We start from the raw sequence: 20,026 nt of genomic DNA, 5'->3' as shown, positions 1-20,026 counted from the left end.
TATGGGCACGAGTGTTTTTCTTTGTTGTTCTTGCCAAAACATGAATTGAAAACAATATTTCTCCTGAAATTTTTGACAAAGTGGATGCAAGATTGTAATACTGTAGCCTACATTCTATTAATTTTTAGGTGTATCCACAGTGAAATTAACTGCTGAGGCACCATGGCTGGCAGACTGGATGAACAGATACCTGAATCTGAGGATCTTGTAGCATCTGTGTAGAATATTTTCATGTAAACAGGTTTAAATAGATGTTTCTAAATGAATACACATCTGTGAAAAAGCAAAGCAAAGCAGAAGCGGCTTCTACTACATATGTTTGTTAGTGTGTAAGATGAGCTATTAGTTCTCTAAGAAGTTATTTTTATGGGTTTCCACAGAGCTACATAAGTGGTAAATGATCTGATCTGTGACAGAAATGGCACAGCGATGAACCCCGTCACCTCCGTTGTGTTGAGACAAACGTTTAGAAGCCTTTATACCGAGTCTCGCCAGCACACGCCAGCAGTCGCTGTATTACATTCTGATGAAATATTGTCTTATCTGGCAGTTATTACATCAGCTGCTACAACCCTGCTACAGTGGATTTGATATTTTCCAGTTTGTTGAAATTGCATTCGGTCACTCAACCCTCAGACCTTTGAAAGCGGGGTGTTTTATTTTTCCTGGTTTTGGAATGGATGTCCACAAGGATCCTGACCATTTGTCATTCTCGGTGTTGCTGTTCTGCAGAAATATCAGGGGACTGTTTTATTTTAAACACGTCCTTCTTTCCCTATAGGACTTGTAGCCGATACCTGATGGCTAGCAGGTTGGATAACAGAATGCCTGGTAGATATGTAACCCAGCCTGACCTTCCCTGTGCTGTTCATTTTAAAAGCCCTGACCTTTCAACTTCTCCTGAGTTGCTACGTGAGGCTGTTGTTTTTCAAGACACCTTCTTCTTCATCTCAGTAAAATCTCTTCTCTTACAAATAAAAAGTAGAACCAATAAATTGCTTTTTTTACTCAATTCATTTCCATCCATACAAACTGTCATGGTCTGGTATGATCAGTGGCTAATGTTAGCTAAATCTGGTATGAGCAGTGGCTAATGTTAGCTAAATCTGGTATGAGCAGTGGCTAATGTTAGCTAGGTCTGGTATTAGCAGTGGCTAATGTTAGCTAATGATAGCAAAGTATAGATAGACATTGCTATATGTTACTGAGTCACTTTACTAATTGTGCTACTGTTGCACTAAATTTACCATTATCCCATTACCATTATTATTGTCACTTGTAACCATAGTGGCCTCTGTTAAGCAGGCTGAAGGAAACACATATCCTCACACAATAGCTTGATTCAGCAACACTGTTTTTCCCCATTTAACTCAACAGTCACAGATTGTGTAGCTTGTTACGAATATGAGGTGTATGAATATTCATGCAAAAAGCATAAATGTACTCTATTCATTTGCGGTTATTGGCCTCAAACTTCATGCTTTGTGTGGAGCCAGCTGTATAAAGAGGAGCGTTTAGAGGCTTTTTGAAAAGAAAGAACACTTTTCATTTCTACTTTCTTTCCTCCTTTTCTTCCCCTCCCTCCCCCTCCCTTCCTGCCTTCCTTCCTTTCTTCCCAGAAATTGAGGTTACTCTAAATAACTGCAGGCATTATTTCCCCGTGTGCTGAAATTAAGCAGCTCACAAAATTCTACTAAAAGATTGAGGAGCAATTATGTCTGCATTTTGGACATTTGGGTAATATTTCTTTATCATAATAACGGACAGAACTCTCACAGCTAAGCCTCTTATTACGAGTGCTCATTTAAATGTATATGGTGCGAAAGCAAGTGCTGCTTATAATGTCATGTAAAGCCTCTTGTTACTGAATACTACTTTGTGTGACTCTGTATTTCCATGTCTTACTCTTCTTACATCTTCAGCTGAATGTTGTAACCTTCTGCCGCTACTAGAAAGAGGCTTGACGCATCCTCAGCACAACACTTCCTCGGTGATGTGGGGTAAAGAATAAAAAGTGAGAGCAGAAGAACAGAACAGGCTTAGAAAAAGGGAGTAAATGATGCCACAGGAAGGAAAGGATCAAGTGTTCCACAGGGCATCTGAATCAAAGCCCTCTCTTCTCTCCTCTGCAGAGTGAGAGGGGAGGTGTGAGCTGTAATTAAGTCGAAGCAAAGACAGTGCGACTCTCTCCGAGCAGCGCTGATCTCTTTCAAAAAGAGGCTCCTCATCGCTGTTGTTATGGCGCCCTGTTATGTGAGTTTTGCATATTGTTTGTGTGTGCAAATGAGTGAGTGTATGTGTGTGTGTGTGCGCTCTATAGCGGTAACAGCTGCTTTTGGGGCTCGTGTTTTTCGTTTAACTTTTGGAACAGTTGGCTTTCAGGATGGCAGCATTTCTGCATATGCTCGGTATATTAAACCTAGCTACAGTGCCAGGTGGTACTGTGTTCTGCCTGCAGAGGAGCCTGAACTCTTTGGCCTAGATGCAACACGGTGCTGGAAATGTCTGACACAGATCCTTCTACGATGACTCCATAACAGCATAATTGCATACTGCACCAGAACTGCACACTAGGGCTTTGGAATCACAGTTTTTTTGATTCTACAGCTGATATGAAACCTGGCTGATATAAGCTCTTCAGAGATATATCGCACATGCGTCGACATGAGAGGTAATACAAAATTGCAGTGACGGTGATTTACAGAGTTCATTTTTCAACTGTAATATACATATCTAGATCACAATCTTGACCAGATTTGAGGGATTCTTATGAAAAATTGTGAATATATCATCATCAGACTTTATATATCTCACATACTGACATCAATGCCTTCCTAAAAAGTCTAGTAATGAAATCAAGTTGATACTTACGTACTAAAGCCCTTTTTTTCTTGTGTTCATGTGTTTTTTCATGTTTTGTTTTATTATGTGTTTTTTCTCTGCCTGGATAAAATAGTCCAAAATTGGCCAAATTTTCATCTAAATCTGATCAAAGAATAATGGGACAAGATTATGAATCACAGCAGACATTCATTGGCAATTTTCAAAACATTGTGCTGTACACATGGTTGGTACCAAAACAGGGTTTTTGATATGCAGCGCTAGTCCACACATTCTGTTCTCTATAAAACATATCGTATTAGTGGAATCATTTTTCAGATGGTGAACCAGTGTTCTCTCTCCGAAAATTTAACAGTCTTGGTCTTGGAAATTACTCGGAGGAGTGTACTGTTTGCTTAAATGGGGAGGTGTGTTTAAAAAAAAAAAAAGTGTATTGTCTAGCCATGTGCCTGTTGGGATAGGGATGTGTGCAGTCAGGGCTCTGTCTCAGTAATGGAGGTCACAGACCTGCAGCTGCCTGTAACACCCAGTGGAGCTATGAGGACAGAGGAGGGGAGGGAGGTTGTCATCTGAATCCCTGCATCTCATCGCTCTGTATTCTGGGCACGTTCCTTTTCCCCTTGGTCATTTTTTTCTTTCTTTAGTTTTTTTTTTGTATATACTATGTAAAAATAGATAATTAAAAAATACTTACAGAGGATTACTGAGTGTCCTGTTTTGTGGCCTGACCACCCTCAGTGAATATCGAGACTGAGCACATTATATATTCTGCACTCAGAATAAATAAGAAAAAGAGGCCAATAAACAAGCATCACAATCAGTCTTGCCGCAGTAGAGCTGGTCCCTTGTTTGTGGCTTCACATGACTGAGTTCAGTCTGCCCTGAGCCATTCCAAGCATTTATTTTTATCATTTGATTGTATGGAAATCGACATCAAAAGCCGACGGGCGGTTGGTTGTCGTGACATCATGCAATCATGCATGTTGTGTAAATCCATGCACGGCATTACCATAAGTGCAAATAACATCCAGTACGTAGATGCAGGCTATTTCTGAGGCCGTGGTATTTTAAGATTTTAGGAACTTCTTCGAAAATGATCAAACTTTTAAAGACCTGTCGTTAATATGTAGCTTCTAATTGGCGAGGAAGGATGTAGGCGTGGAGACGGTAATAATTTCCAATATGAATGCATCACCGCTAAACTTTCAACTAATGCATTTAGGTCAGTCCTGAAATGAATATTCCTCTGTTGCAGGGGACAAAAAAGACTTGACATAACCACTTAAACCACATGAGGGGAAAAAAAAAAAAAAAAAAGCGTCTCCTCCAGCACTCTTGATTAAATTTTCATATGTAACAGTAGTTGAGTGTCTGTGTCATTTTCCTCCCTTTCTCCATCAGTGGAGAAGACGCAGTGCCGTAATGCAGGTGCTGAAGAAAAAACTCTCCCATCTTCTTAATTAGTGAGATTTGAGCCTCATCGGACAAGGTCTGTTTTTATTCATCAACCTCTATTCATGCGCCCCTCTCCTCATGACACCTCTAACAATAGCATTAACTGGCTAAGCAGTTTCGATAGGTTTTAGAGCGCTGCTTCAGATTGCGGGAGATGGAGCTCTGTAATTGATGTCTCTGTGGAGGTGGGGTTGGGGTTGGGGTGCAGGGGAGGGGGGTGGGTGGGTGGGTGGTTGTGGTGGTGGTGGAAAGATTAAATGAGAAATGAAAGGAGAGAGTCTGCCCTAATGAAAAGTATCTGCTTTGTCCGCACTGGGTGCTTTGTAACTCTTTTCTAGCTAAACAAACCGCTGGGAGAGAATTTATACAGCACACTGAGGAAGGGTGAAGTAAATCTTTTAGCAGACAACAACCTTTTCTCTCTGCTGGTATCTATGTTTTTCTGTCCTGCTTGCTGGTATATCATGCAGTCACCCTTTTAATCTCGTTGTACATGGGCCAGTTCATCTGTGCGGCACTGTCAGGTCAGTTTAGACGGATACTTCAGAAACAAAACTGTAGAAACACTGATTTTCTTCTTTTTTTGGACAGGAAAGTAGTTCAATTTAAAGCACATTAGAACTGTAGCAAATTCATATCTGGTGCAACTAGTTGTGTGTATCAACAACCCTTTCAACCCCTACAGGTGGACTGTGCTTCCTTTGTGCTAGAAAAAAAAAATCTATCCATTACAAAGATATTGAGAGATCTTTAAGAGTATTATTGGCCAAAAACAGCGTTGGCCTTAGACAGCCCTGGCTGCTGAGATTTTCTTGACTTGCGTTTAGGGGCTGGAACCATCATGGACCAGTAATGAAACAATTTCAGACAACAGCATATGCCCTGCAGTGCCAATCTTGCCATCCGCTCACAGCCTGAGTACAAAAAGTGCAGCATGCAGTTAGAGGGAAATTAGATTTTTACCATTTCGCCGCTTCGTGTGTTCATAGTGGCCTCTGCCCAGTCCGGTGAATCAGAGTAGGATAGGTTTGATCAAGGTGGTGCGAGAAAGCTAAAATAGGAAGGGATAGGAAGAGTATAGAAAGAGGGGTGTGCATAAGAAACACAGGGGCGGCTTAGAGGAGACAAACCCACACATAAGTACCATTAAATGAGGATGAAGTGAGGCTGGACAGCCATATAGCCATTCCCGGACCATTTCCTCTACATTTACTGTCTTGTAAAGGTCACAAGAGCGCAGTGGTTCAGCCCATCAGTCATAACATGCTTGGATATCCCCAGTCAAATCCCCATATCATGATAAATGATGATAAATGATTGCAGCTGTAGCTCCTCCAAGTACATTTTGATCAATCTCTCCCAACATACACAGTCTGTTTACTCAAGCAGGGTATCACAGTTGGCAGTCTCAATAAAATCAAGTGCACTGTTCTCTATCATGTATGGTTTCATCTCGTGATTGAGTTTTACATTGCTTTTAGACTGATGCATCAGCCCTTTGATACGCTAATCTAACATCTCAGGCCAGATGCATTCAACTCTGGAGGTTTCTGAGTAGAAAAAATGGATGTTGCACTCTTTGTTTCAGATTCATAAAGCTGTGTATGATAATGGTTCTGTTTTATAAATCTCAGTCTCATCCAAGGACACACACCTTTGCTTGTTTGCATATCAATAGCTCTGCCTGTTCCAACAGTCTTTGGATCTGTGAATGAAAAGAACTGCAAACAGGAAGTCCATGTTGTATTTGTGATGTTCTTCTTATGCACCGTGGTGGCTACTTACTGCACTGGTATGATCATTAATTCATTACATGTAGCCGTAAACCATTATCAGCAGTGATCAGTCAGTTCAGTCCATCATCATCAAATATCAGCAAGCCTGCAAAACTACAGTCAGAAAATCCTGAAAAATAAAGAAATAAAACCAAATATACTCACAAAAAATGATTAAACACATGAAAATGAATAATGCACAGTTTGTTGAACTTTTTTGGTTGGTAATCCTCCATTACATTATATATAATTACAGTCTATATAAATGCACTTCTCTGTTATTGCAAGTATATTTTTCTCCATAAATAATGAGCTCTCACTGGCTGAGAGATGGTTTTAGTGGGTTTTTACTGTTAATGCGCTGGTCTGGGATATATGGGTTGAAGTTATGTAACTTACATTGAGTGAGTCATTTATTTTGTAGCACTAATATGAAAACAGACTTCACAGTGATGTATAAAATAAAAACAAACACTAATACATAAAAGAAAAAACATATATCATTGCACAGAAGTGAAAAAGTGATTATGTTTATAAATGTGCCTTTGGTATATGTGTACACTGCAAAAATCATGGACTATCTATCTATGAAAATGACAAAACAAACAAACACATTTCATTTCCACTGCACTATATCACACTAAGTACTAGTTAAAGGCACCCTATCAAGTTTTTGACCACTAGTAGTGCTATAGAGCTATGGAGCTGTTGGCAGTCATGTGACAAAAAACACAGCGATGCACCAACAGCTCAGGATTTGAAATATTTTTTTAAATTCACTTTGAAAAAGGAAATGAATTAAACATGTTTCTTCGACTTCAAGATACACACAATGTAAACATACGTTTTGTTTGTTTACAAGAAAACAGCACAAGGCACCTTTAATGTGTAGAAAATGGTGTTTGTGTGTGTCTACATATTTATACATCTGGCCCCTGGTGCCTTGATTTCACCTGTAGTTGCTATAATAAAGGTGTACTTTCCAAAGTGGCAAAGAATAAAACTCACAGAATATTTTTATGGCATGAAAAAGGTCAAGTTTTATAGACATCCAAATATTGTAAAACATTTATTTTGATGTTGTCAATCACAAACCTATATTGACTGAACTCAGTCTACCAGGGATGTTGTTCCTCTTTAATAAAACTATCATACTCCAGTCCTTCACCTATTCCTCTTCTTCACTCAGCTTCCTCTCCCTCTCTTTACTTCCCCTCCTCATTGGTAAGGCTTCTGAAAATGCGCCGGGCGTTATTAATGGTCTATGAAGAAGTGCTGTTGGGATGGTTCTTCTGCCGGATCAGTATTGATGAGCTGTACAGCTGCATCTCTCTCGTCCCCGTCCCTCCTTCATCTCCCCACCCCCTCTGTAAGTAAACTTGTCAGGTCTGATGCATTGCCTGCAAACGCTTAAATGCAAATCACGCAGCAGCTGAGCTTTATCTCAAACCAAACAAGAGAAGCGGCAGAACATCCTGGATCCTCAGTCCCAACAGAGCCGCTGTATCTGAGAGGCTCTGATTAAAGGAGTGCCATCCGAGCGCCGCTGTTGGTTAAACAATATTAGGTGGTTTGCCTGAGGAATTTGCTTTAATGCAATGGGAAATGACAAGATAGAGCTGCCTCATCAGCACAGGATGAGATTTTTGGTCAGGTTTAACCAGTCAAATTTTAGTCCGATTTTTTCAAAAAGGGAACATTAGTCACAAGAATGGTGCTCATGTCTAAGGCATAAAAAATAATCATTCAGATGCAAGAGAAATGAAATTTCTGAGCTTAAATCAAAGCAAAAAATAAGTCTTTTCCCTTGAAACACGAGAAAAAAGAGCAGTGATGAACTTGATCGTGAGAGAGGAAGTTCAATGGTCTCTTTTTTAAAGGAGGTTTCAGTAGCATTTACGGTTCATATCCTCCAAATGAGCAGCGAAAGGCAATCTCTCAGACTGGCAGCCCTCCATACAGCATTTGTTCTGGCTGAGATTTATATTTGTGAGAATCAGTCACCACTCTGCCCTTCACTATGTAATCACTGTTATCCTTGTAAGAGTAATTGCAAATGAGTGTCCTTGTTAAATCTGTGTATAGATGATTTAAACCCATCTGAGAACTGCAATAGTGTGATCAATAAAAAACATCCTCGTCCCAGACTTCTTTGATTACCTCTTGGCGTTTTATACTGTATAGCTTTGGGAGACAACAACAACAATAACAACAAAAAAAATCCTGTTTTCCATGAATCCTCTTGTAAAACATGCTCTTGCTTGTTCTCATTATCCCCGCCCTCTTTGGCTTTGCTCTTTCTCTGTACTTCTTCTGTTCGAGGGCTCTTCACCCAGCCCACGGTTTCTGTCCGGCCCCTCTACAACCCAGTCTCACATCAAAATGTATAATAGCTATGTTGGTCCACAACACAAAATGTATAGCTCTAAAATTGTGACTACATTTTTTTTTTTTTTTTGCCTATTCTTTTCTATTGGCCCGCATCCACGGTCATGTGACTGTCAAATTTCTGTCTGTGGAATAAAAAAAAAGAAAAAAGGCTGACATTCCTTTTATCGTATCGTTGAGTCAAGGACACTTTTGTGTTTTTTTTTGTTGAAAAATGTTAAAGATATCATTAAAAGAAAACCTTAACATAATGACAATGAGGAAAATACTTCCGGACAGATCCGATCACAAAGCTTCAAATTCTGGATTTTAAATTCAGTGCATCCCTGGTGCGCTCTAAAGTCTACGCTTTTCATTGAAAGAACATCATCAAACAGTTACATAAAACAACACAAATAAGAAAACAGCTCAGATAACTATGCAACGCAAAGACAATGCTTCAAACAACATGCAAGTACGTGGTTTCAGCAATAGCAGCATCCATAGCAACCACCATAGCAACAATAGAAAGCCTGAAAAATCTTCATAATAACTGATAAACTAAACATCATATACATTCACTGAACAAAGATTATGACAGTAAAATGCACATTTCTCACTAGAAATGTTATCAAAACGCACTTGTTTTCGCAGACAGAAACTTGACAGTCATGTGATGTGGACGCAGAAAAAAAAAAAAATCTCACAATTTTAGTTTTGATGTTTTGCACTGTCTATTTTACACATTCTGATGTGAGACTGGTTTGCCTTCTAATTTATTTCTCCCTCTCCAGAATAAATGCTATGTAAGAGGCCTCTGTTTTCCTCCCTCTCCATCACAACGTACATGATGTGCCTGCTGTGCGGACTATTAGTCAGGGTCATGGTGCTCACTGTAGAAGCGAGCTAGGTTGGACACTCTTATCCGGGGTCCATCACAAGCACTTCAGGCTGGTCTGCACCTTCTCCCATTAATCACCCTCTAGGGCCTCTTATAACTGCCTCACAGGCTCTCTGTGCAGCAGAGTTATGCTCCTCCTGCTACTTCCTGACTTTGATCCTGCACAAACACTACTAATAGGATTCAATTAATGCCTTCTATGGATACTAGAAGCTATTAGGCTACTGACTGGTTACGAAAGGCATCTCTTAAAGGGTTGATTTGACCAAATTACAAAAACAGAACATATTTTACTAGTGGTATCTAGCCATGCAGATGGTTTTATTTGTTAGATCTCTGAGATTAATGGTACTAGTCAAAACTTTGGATACCCCTTCCCATTCCCTTGAGTGAGAAAGTGTGTCTAAAGTTTTGACTGGTACTGTAAATCTCCATCCCAATACAATGGAGGTGAAGGTAGACGGTGAACATTCTTATTTAACCTTGGGAAAGGCAGTGTTATAAAATCGTCATGACTCAAGTTCTATTTGCTAGCTTTTTTTTGTGGACAGCAAGGACTCTAGACAAGAGACTGACAAGAGAATACTTTATAAAAGCAGTTTGGGTGAACCAGTGCTTCAGTGGCTTAAAGCAGAGGTGAAGTGGACATTTTATGAAATTGTTCAAATATTTTATGCCTTGGCTCGAAGCAAATTTCATTACAGTTAAGATAGAGAAGGAAATGCTGATATTTAATATGCTCAAATTTGACCATTTCGAATAAAAAATTTTTTTTTAAAAGTCAGAGAAATTACTAATATTGGGGTTTCCCCTCAGAATTCTGACATGTCATTGGGAAGCCTCTAAAACCGTATTTAGACCATCACTGAAAACCCTATTAATGAGATTCTTAGCTGTCTCTTGCGGGCTTTGCCGGCTGTTGAGTAAAATCCCCACACAGCTCACTGGCAGGGATTTCTCTGATAAGCAGTCTCATGTAAAATTAGTAATAAGAAAAACATTTTATCGCTTGATTACGTGGAATCTGATGAAAACACTGTAACCAACTTAGGAAGAGAGCAATAAAGTGAAATAAAGGAAATGAACCTCTGGCGTTGGATATGGATAACAAGTTAATATGTGGTTTAACAGGGGTATAACAGTAGGAAAGAACAAGGTAGGTGGGGATCTGTCAGCTGAGGAACAGAAAAAGTCTCACTGTAACTTCTTACTAAATATGTTTTTCTTTGCCAGAGCCTAGAATGTGTTGAGATTGAGACAGGAGGACAAGCGAAACATAGATAACACATTCCAGTCATGGTATCTTACAACAAGCTCAGGTATTGTTTGGCAAATTACCTCCTACCTTTCAAAGAGGAAGGGGCCTTGTCCTCGTTTATTTCTTCCTCTTTGTTCTCCTCCTGGGAAACGTGTCAGCTGTGACGGTGACTCACTAAAGTTATCTCGGGCCCCGCTGTCCACGTCTCTAGCTGTTATTGCTGCTCTGCATGGCGCTGCATCGCTCTGGGACTGTGCCGTGCTATCGCTTCTGATAAGCAGTTAGCATTCTAAAAGCTGCTTGCTCTCACATTAAATTTATTGTTATGTGGAAATCTGAGCAATCTCGGTCCCACGTTGGCCAGATTCCGTGTCGCAGTGATGAACACAAGTAATGCATCCCCACAGTTACAACTTTAGCCTGTGTGACACGGACAGATTCATTATAATTATGTTCATTTTTAAGTAAACATCAAAACAGTGAACAACCTCAACTAACCACACATTTCTCAGGCACACATTCAAAGAAATGCACACACACACACACACACAAACATCAGTAAGAATTCACCAGAATGCACATGGCTTTTCTAATTACATGGGCTCGCCCTCCTGCTGCCAGAGAAGCTCATTTGGGCACTGAGAGGAACGTGTGCGCTAAAAGCAAAGGAGGCTGGGAAGGATGAGTCTTAATGAGGGGAATCAGTGGAACGTGTCTGATGGTGACATTTCTTCCTGGAGCTGGAGGGCTCTCGATGAAAGGCAGGCCTTCACTGCGGGGCCTGCTCCACTACTCAGCCCTCATCCTCAGATAACCGGGCACAGCGCAACACAACAAGCAGCCCTCACACAGGAGGCAATTAAAACTCTGATCTGCTTACACACCCGGAAACACTTGCTTGGCTCCAGGCAGAAGGGAAGAGGGCCGGGGCGGTGGGGAGGTTCACTGGTGGTGGAGTGATGATATTTGTTTGTCAGCGAGAACGACAAAAGGGTTGGTCCAAAATTAGCAGTCTTAGTGGCTTATTGCAACATACAGTATTTTTTTACTCCAAACTTATACATTAATAAAGAAAACAGATGGAGCTTCTAAACAAAACACAAAAAGCAACACTGGGGGAGTAAGCCAGACGGGATACTATTAAGTAGAAGCTGGCATGGAGTCAGAGTAGCTCTTTAACACAAGTAGTACTGCTGCCAAGCCTTAATACGATCTGTAAGTGAAGAGGGTCCTGGGACTGCAGTGGGCTCAGGGTGTTTGGAGTAAGAACGAAGACCGTTAGGCCTGTCGTCCAAACCAGGGCCAGACTGAGCAATGGCCAGTTCAGCGGATTCGTGACAGGACCGTGCTGCACTGTATGTCTTATAAATGAGCAGCCCCCCGCATCCCACACCATTATTCCTGAGCAACCCTTTGGCAGCAGGTCCCATGCTATTCTCTGGGCTGGTGGATCTGTACAAATCACCCTTCTTTTAACCTGAGGAGACTCATTTGGTTCTGCAGAAGGAATGGTCAGATTGATTTCAGCTTTTCCAGCTTGTGCTGGAGCAGTTAAAGGGAATCAAAAGTTCATTAGAAGTTGGGTTTTATTTTGTTGTGTGTGCCATCCGTTCTGTCGGTTGCAATAACATTTTAGCCATTCATTTAAGAGTTTAGCCAAGTTAGCTAGCACTTTTTGGACGTAAAACTAAAAGTTAGCACGTTGGTAATTTCACTAATAATCTGACATTATAGCACAGTAAAAACATGAGTGTGCCCCACAAAAGCAAGTATGGTAGGAAGTTGAGCTGTAAGCTTTGGGGGATACTATCAGGAAGTGTGGGTGGTAATTTAAGTGTTATCATTTGTTTTTCATTACAGATACACCACTGACTGCTTGTGTTTGTTGCCCTGTTGGAACTATTTTAGCAATGCTGCCATATTCCAATTACTTTCATGTGTACAGTGTTATTATAATTGATTTAACCAATGGCTGGAGATAGTTATTTCTAAACTGTAGATGATCAATTTTGATAATCGAATCATTGTATTGGTTCCAGCTTCTTAAAGAGGTATTGGGGAGTACTGTATGTAAAAAAAAAAGAAGAAAGTTTTCTGTGGCTCCAGAGGGAGCTGTGTGAAATATGATAAATTGCAAGTGACCTCACTTTTCAGATGAAAACAATCTGGGGGTGTAGAGTTAGAAAGAAGTAAGGTTACCAGTCCTCTGTAGCTGCTCCTCATCTCTGCTTGATGCATTGCATAACTGAATATCCAACCAAGCTGTTGATGGTAGAGTTGCGTTGTGGGTTTTAATTTACTCTTTGTGAAGTCCAACAGTGTTATAAGAGTGCAATGCAAAATCAGTGAAGTACTCTTTTGAATATGAATATTTCTCTGAATTAAATTTTGGTTCACTTTGAATAGGACCCTGGGAAATTGTGATAGGTCCTTGGGATGGGACAATTTATGAATGAATAGTTGATGGATTCATCTGAAAATTAACCAATGACAAAAATAATCCTTAGTTGCAGCTCTAAAAGTCATACTGTGTCCAAACCATGTGTATCTATGGGTCAAATCACTCTATGGATGAAGCCAAGTAAAACATATGGCACACAGCCATGTGTGACCACAGATTGGTCCTCCCATGTCCAGACTATTCATTTTTAGATTTTCTGAAGTGCACCTGTGTTTTCTGACCAATTAAACAAGAACACACCATATTTTCCCCCCAGGTTGACAACTGAGCTAGTGGCTTTAAAAGCCTATAGTTTTTGTGATAATGGCAGAATAGTGAATGTAACCATTAGAGGCCAGACAGGGTTGGGTCACCTTCACAGGCCGAGAGCAAGGCTGTTGTTGTCCTCCATCAGCTGAAGAACCCCCTTCCCTGCTCTGGCACTGCTGTCCATTATTTCTGGCTATCTGGGTGACCTGTGGCTGGTGTGTCATTTTCACACCACAGGGCTAATTGCACCAAATGGCGGTAGATTTTGAGGGAATAGATGAGATAGGCAGTCCATGCTGGCCACCCGGTGCCAACCATTAGCTGTAATTTAGTTTATAGCTGCAAAGATTCTCCAGGACTTGATGTATTAACACATTTACAGTGAGCCTGTGGTGATGTAACACAGCAATCATTTCTCTGGTGTTTCTCTAATAGGGACTCTTATGTGTTCCTTCCCCTGGTAACAAAAAAAGTTCACTGATAGTTACAAGTTTTATGCAGTGTTCTGTGTCGCCTCTTTGTAACAAACTTTGCTGTTTTCTCTCTGTAGCTGGCTGTACCTTTGATGAGGATTCAGACCCTGGCTTGTGTGAATACCGACAGGGCCAAGAGGACGACTTTGACTGGCAGCTGATCAGGACCTACAATTGGCCACACCCGACCCCAGATCTTCTACGAGGTAGGTTTCAATGTGCGCACTGTCAGAACTGATTAATCTGAATGGACAACATGCTGTAGGTGGTCTGGTAGCATGAAATCCAGCTTTAGACTCAGTCCCAAAGCCCCAGATCAGCTGGGAAAATGTTGCTGTAGTCTATGTGACATTGACTGCAGTGCACCTGTTGCAGTGGAGCTCACTCCAGACCAGTTGTGCTCACATTGGACAGTTCTCGTGTGGAAAGAAACAGGTGGAAATGAACATCTGTTTAAACAGACTATTTCAGGCACTCTAAATAAGTATCAGATTGTTTTGGCAGCGAACATTTCGGGTGCTACTGTTCAAGTGAGCTTTCGGCAGAGGAAAGCAGTATAATGTTTGGGTGTGGAAGGATCCATTATCAAACATAATCATTGGCTGTGTTACTGACTACTTAACAATCATGGCCAATCACGGTGGTTCCAATCATGCTTTTTAATCTCCCAAACATGATGTACTGATGGTACATTGATGGTGTGAGTATGCGTACAAAAGCGGGTGATGTCTCTTTTTTAAATTTTAAACATTTTGGGACATATTTGAAAAGGGCCAGTATGCACTCCGAAGTGCTTGATGTACGGTCGAGCAGTATCTGAAACCCCCTTCCTTGACACCTTTTCAACGCTGAGGACGCTACTTCTGACAATTTTTGTAGCTATCCAAAAGCAGCAATCCCACAAACAAGCCCACTTCTCTGTGTGATTGGCCAGGTGTGTGGAGGTGAGAAAGTAGGTGGGCTTTTGAACTGTTAAGCTCTCTTTTTTTATTGCACACGCAACTTTCTGCGCTCTTAAATCCATTTGAACAATTACCGTGTCTTGCCCCTCTCTATGATAACTGGCTTTCCTCCCTGCCTTTGAGTGTGGCTGTTCAGAAGAGCCATAAACACTTTTCCCTTTAAACATGATCAAATGTCACTTCTTACAAACTAGTTTGTCTGAAGCAGACCCCTGAAGGACCCAAACATGGTAACTTGATGCCAAAATTGCAGTATCATGCGGCACTGCCAGTGATATGCCCTGACTCTCTGCAGTGTGGCTCACAGCGAGTTACAAAATAGATGCATGAGAGGATGTGACCACATGAAAATAGAGCCCTTGGACTTCATGACTCATGGCCTGGGGAAATGCTAATGGAACAGAACATTTTACCAAGGGAACAGCTGAAAGCAGAACAACCACCAAGATGTAATTTTCAAGAGAAAGTTGATTTGCACTCAATAAACCAGTCTAATGGCCAAACAGTCATCAATCCAGTTTTGCTAAAACTTTCCCTCTTTTCACTTAGTCATTCTCTTGAAACAGGTATTTGTGAGGTTATATTTGGTAAAAACAAACCAGAACCAGAAATTCTCCATGAGGAGTCTGGATATATTTACCGTCTAGCCTAGAAATAGAGTTATAAACAATTCTGTTTGGGTACAAAAACAGAATAACCCACCAGTCTATGATAAGCGGGCCTGCTGCAGCTTTTATGTGCTTTGCTGTTTTTCAGACGGTTCATTACGGGAGCTCTGTGAATGTTCATAATAAAATAATGACACATTTAATGACAACAAATTTGTTTCAAATTGACTGCAACTGTGTGTGCAGCATTCTGTCAATTATTAGGTAGAACTTACCAACTTATAAGTCTAAAATAATTTCAGAGCAATCCAAGTGAGATAATTATGTAGTCAAAGTAAAAGGAGCTACTTTATTCTTATATCTGTCAGTGTGTGAAGTTACCTTCAAAAGTGAGATGTTTTTGACAGAATTTCTGAGGCCTGGTAGGTGGCTTTAATGTGAGTACTAATCACTTCAGACATGTACTGCAGTGAATGATAGAAAATGTGAAGTAATTCTCAAGTATTCAAATTGTCAGTTTCTTGAATGCAGTATCACAGTTTACAAAATTAGCATTTACAGATGGATGTAAAATTAAAGGAAAAACTGATACAGGCCTGAATGCTTAACCCCTGCAGTGAGGGGATCCGGTGGTTCTGTTATGATGTGGGAGGCATTTTGCTGGCATGGTTTGGGTCCACTTGTCCCTTTAGAAGCAAGGGTCACTGCAAATCAATACAAAGTTGTCCTGAGTGATCACCTTTATCCTCTGATGAACATTTTCAGAATGGTGTTCATCCCTCCAGAAGAGTACCAGAGGCTTGTAGAATCAATGCCAAGGCTGAGGAACACCACTCTACAAAAAGATATTCCCTCATTTGGTGATTTGATGATGGTGATGAAGAGCGCTGTCTAACTAGGTTGTGTCCAGTTGGGTTGAGATCTGGTGAATGTGAAGGCCAAAGTATATGATTCGCATAATTTTCATACTCATCAAACTATTCAGTGACTCCTCGTGCCCTGTGAATTGGGGCATTGTCATCCTGGAAGAGACCACTCCCATCAGGATAGAAATGTTTCATCATAGGATAAAGGTGATGACTCAGAACAACTTTGTTTTGATTTGCAGTGACCTTCCCTCTAAGAGGACAAGTGGACCCAAACCATGCCAGCAAAATGCCCCCCACAGCATAACACAACCACCAGATCTCTGACCTGTACCAGTTTTTCCTTCAATTTGTCACCCCTCTGTATGACAGAGAACTTCACACAAATCACAGTAGAGGTGATCAGAGGACAGGGTTTAGCACAGATTTTTATCTGTTCATGAGACTGACCCTGTTGGGATGCAGATATATCCAGATTATGTCTAAACCCAGCTGAGGCTGATTGCAGTCCACCTCTCCCTCACCTTGCCATCAGACTGCATCTCGGATGCATCTCAAGAGATGCATTTGTGATCGGATTTAGCCTCCTGCCTCACTTCTGATTTATAAGTAGGGAACTCTGCTGCTAAACAAAGGAAAACACATTTGCTCGGCCATGCAGCTAGAGAAGAGAGTCAGGGTGGCTGTTAGATATGTTGCCTCAGGGAGGCTACGAACTTCATCCTCTTGTGCCAAGTTGTTTGGCAAATAAACTGTTTTGGGCGTTTGTCTCGCTATATGCACAATATAGATTTGACTATGTGGTCCTTCAGTACAGACAGGGATGCATTTGTCTTTACTATATCTCCTCCAAATGTGGTGTGAGCAATCCAGACCCAATAGATTCCTTTATTTTGGCTGCTTTTGCACCTTTATTGAAATCTGTTCACTTGTAAAAGAATCACCCAAGATACCCTTTGGTGCAAAGAATAAAGAAGTTCATAGACATGCTGCAGAATGTTGAATTGCAAGGTACAAGTTACAAGGATTGTGCTTTTCTTTCTGTCTCTCAGTCTAAACTCATAACTGAAAGGGACAGAGTTTTTGCCACTTGGACCAAATGTTGACACACTTGCATTTGAAACAGACAAATCTTAAATCCACACTCATCAAGCTTTTTTTATATTAACAATAGAACAATGGCTAAATATAATTTTTAAAAAAAGGTATTGCTTGTGTGAGGAACTCAGAGAATTGTAACTCAACTGTGCGGTTCCCCTAAGCTCTATGGAGAGTTATTATTTTGGTTTTCTAGGCTGCTTACTCCAATCTCATCAGTCTTGTTTCCATCTGCAGCAGGAAACTATTTAGAGCAAAAAATCTGTGATGAAAGCACTGTACACTGCCAACCAAGCACCAAACAGCAGACAGGCAAAGTTAGTGACTAGCTATTGAAGATAGTGGAGTATTTAGCAGCTAAAGAGACAGATGTTGCCCTCAGCAGTTGGTGGAGACCAAAACAGAGCTAAAAGGAAGTGGAGTGAATATAGGACTTACATCTGTCTGTTTGCCAGAAACAACTTAAAATGACTACTTACAGTACCAGTCAAAAGTTTGGACACATCTTCTCATTGTCTTGAATGAGAAAGTATCAAATTTAATATAATTTTGTATATTTGGTTTTCCTTTATACCACCCATCTGGTCCTGTACCTCTGAAACAAACACATAACTCTTACTCTGATTTCAGCAGCCTCTTAATAACTGCAGTAGGTTTAGGAGATGATGCAACAAATACTTAAAACAACATCACCCTTGTACAATAATAATGATTACATATGCACATTGCTGACCCCCAGTGAAATCTGGCTTCTCTCACCAGCAGTTCCTTACTCAAGTGCCTTCAAGGAGGTGTGAACATGCTTTATTTCCACTCTGGCTGAATGTTAATGGATGTTGAACTGTCTGTGTGCTCACCAGGTTTCCTCAGTGATTTATGCCAAACAATCTTATTATCTTGGACCCTGTTCCAATCATCAACCTACTGACAACTTGTTTTCCTACATTTAGTCCCTTGCTGCTTTTCTATTTGAGTGTGTCGTGCATCTACACAGGCGGCCTGCTTCCAATCTGTGCTGACATTTTACATATATGTTTATTTAAAGCGGACATTTTTTTCTTAGGAAATGCTGTGCAAGTACACATCTGAGAGGAAACCAACCAAGTGTGAACAGTACTGGTTATAGGCTACTGGTTCTGGTAAATTGTGGCGATTCATGGAAAGAGCTGCCAGACGTCTGGGATTTCATAATTCATTCTCAGTTATCAAGTGCTTGTTCCGCTGTTACAGGCACAACTCCCCTGAGGCAGGCCGGATATGTTAACGAACTCCCTGGATGGTGGAATCTAACATGGGTCATTGCTGATTACACTTCCTGGTGTTCCTCAGGGGCCAGCAGCGCCATAAAGGCCGCTTTTCATCTTCTTTTCATCCATTAGAGAAGGTTGATTTCAGGCAGGATGAGCACATGCGCAGATAACTTGGATGTTCCTCTCAGATGCTGCTGGATAAGAAACAAAGATTTGATATATAGCTTTGTGAAATCCGTTTATTAGAGGAACCTGTTGTGTGGGGATCATACATAAACCATAAGCTCTGTCCCTCCTACACAGGTTTCTGGCATCCTCCACCTCCATCCTCCTTTTGTCCCTTAGAGCTAGGATCATATACTACATATTAATTCTAACCCTTTTTTATTCAGTAGTCTGTTATTTTGTACAAAATTGTACAGCATCTTAATCACTGTGAGTAGTATTTTAAAACTGTATAATAGGACTGGATGATAGGATGACATAATCATTTATTTTGATAGAAACATCCTTGATAAGAAAATGAGAAACATTGTGATCCCGGAACAAAGCTATTTCTAACGAGTCAAACCAACCAATTAGACACTCCTTTAGGAACAGACAGCCCTCTTCCCAAAATAGGCACGGCACGGTTGGTTGAGTTAGCTTAACACAACTGGTTTTGGCATCAAAATTGGATAGGCTGGAGAGGCGAGCACTATTTTGTTAAAATTCAAGTGTCAGCACAGAAAGCGACAGCTCAAAAGTCACAGAAACCTTAAATGCAAAGAACAGAAAACTATTTTCCGAGAAAAAACTTGAGAAACCCACTGTACGCTACCTGCTCAGCGCCAACAGCAAACATTTAGCAACTAGCTGGTGAACATAGTGGAGCGTTTAGCAGCTAAAGAGCCAAATATCCCCCTCAAGAGTTGGTAGAGTCCAAAAACAGAGCGAAATATTGGACTTACATTTACCAGGTGGACAGACACATGACTCCAAATAAATAATAATGTCACTCCGTTTGCTAACAAACAACTAGAGCGTAACTATCCAATAAAGTACACTGAGTGCAAGTGCTAACAGTCACAAACAGCAGAATTTAGATCCATCCCTAAGAATAAGAAGCGAGGCAATCAGAGAACCTACCAAGCAAAACACCTTATGTTACTATTTACCTTTTCCAGTGTTTAATAGTTTTCATTTTGTCTTCATTTTATCAATCTGTCTTTCCAAAGACTGAGAAATTAGGAATTTACACTGATGAATGTGATTCACCCGAGAACATTTCACACAGCAGAATTTTGTAAGAATTTACACCCCCAAGATGATTTTTTTTGCGTGTAATTATTTGAACAAAGACTGAATCTACTACAAAGGAATTTTAAGCTTAAGGAAATCCTTAAGTTAAACGGAAATACTGTAGTGACTTAATTTATAATGTGATATACAGTATATTGATATTGACTGTTTTTTTTGTTTT

The 20,026-nt window shown here is 40.5% G+C and overlaps 1 protein-coding gene across 3 annotated transcripts in view; it reads left to right on the top strand.

Moving 5' to 3' along the window:
• Positions 1-20,026, top strand: part of ptprua (protein tyrosine phosphatase receptor type Ua) — a 229,801-nt gene that overhangs the window by 59,850 nt on the left and 149,925 nt on the right. For all 3 annotated transcript variants that reach the window (XM_067611584.1, XM_067611582.1, XM_067611583.1), the window contains exon 2: positions 13,858-13,986. In XM_067611584.1, the coding sequence (XP_067467685.1) occupies positions 13,858-13,986 (129 nt within the window). The remainder of the gene's footprint in view (positions 1-13,857; positions 13,987-20,026) is intronic.

The sequence above is a fragment of the Thunnus thynnus genome, chromosome 15 (assembly GCF_963924715.1).
Source record: "Thunnus thynnus chromosome 15, fThuThy2.1, whole genome shotgun sequence".
Lineage (NCBI taxonomy): Eukaryota > Metazoa > Chordata > Actinopteri > Scombriformes > Scombridae > Thunnus > Thunnus thynnus.
The sequence above is the reverse complement of the archived record's forward strand: the minus strand, read 5'-3'. Positions and strand labels throughout refer to the sequence as shown.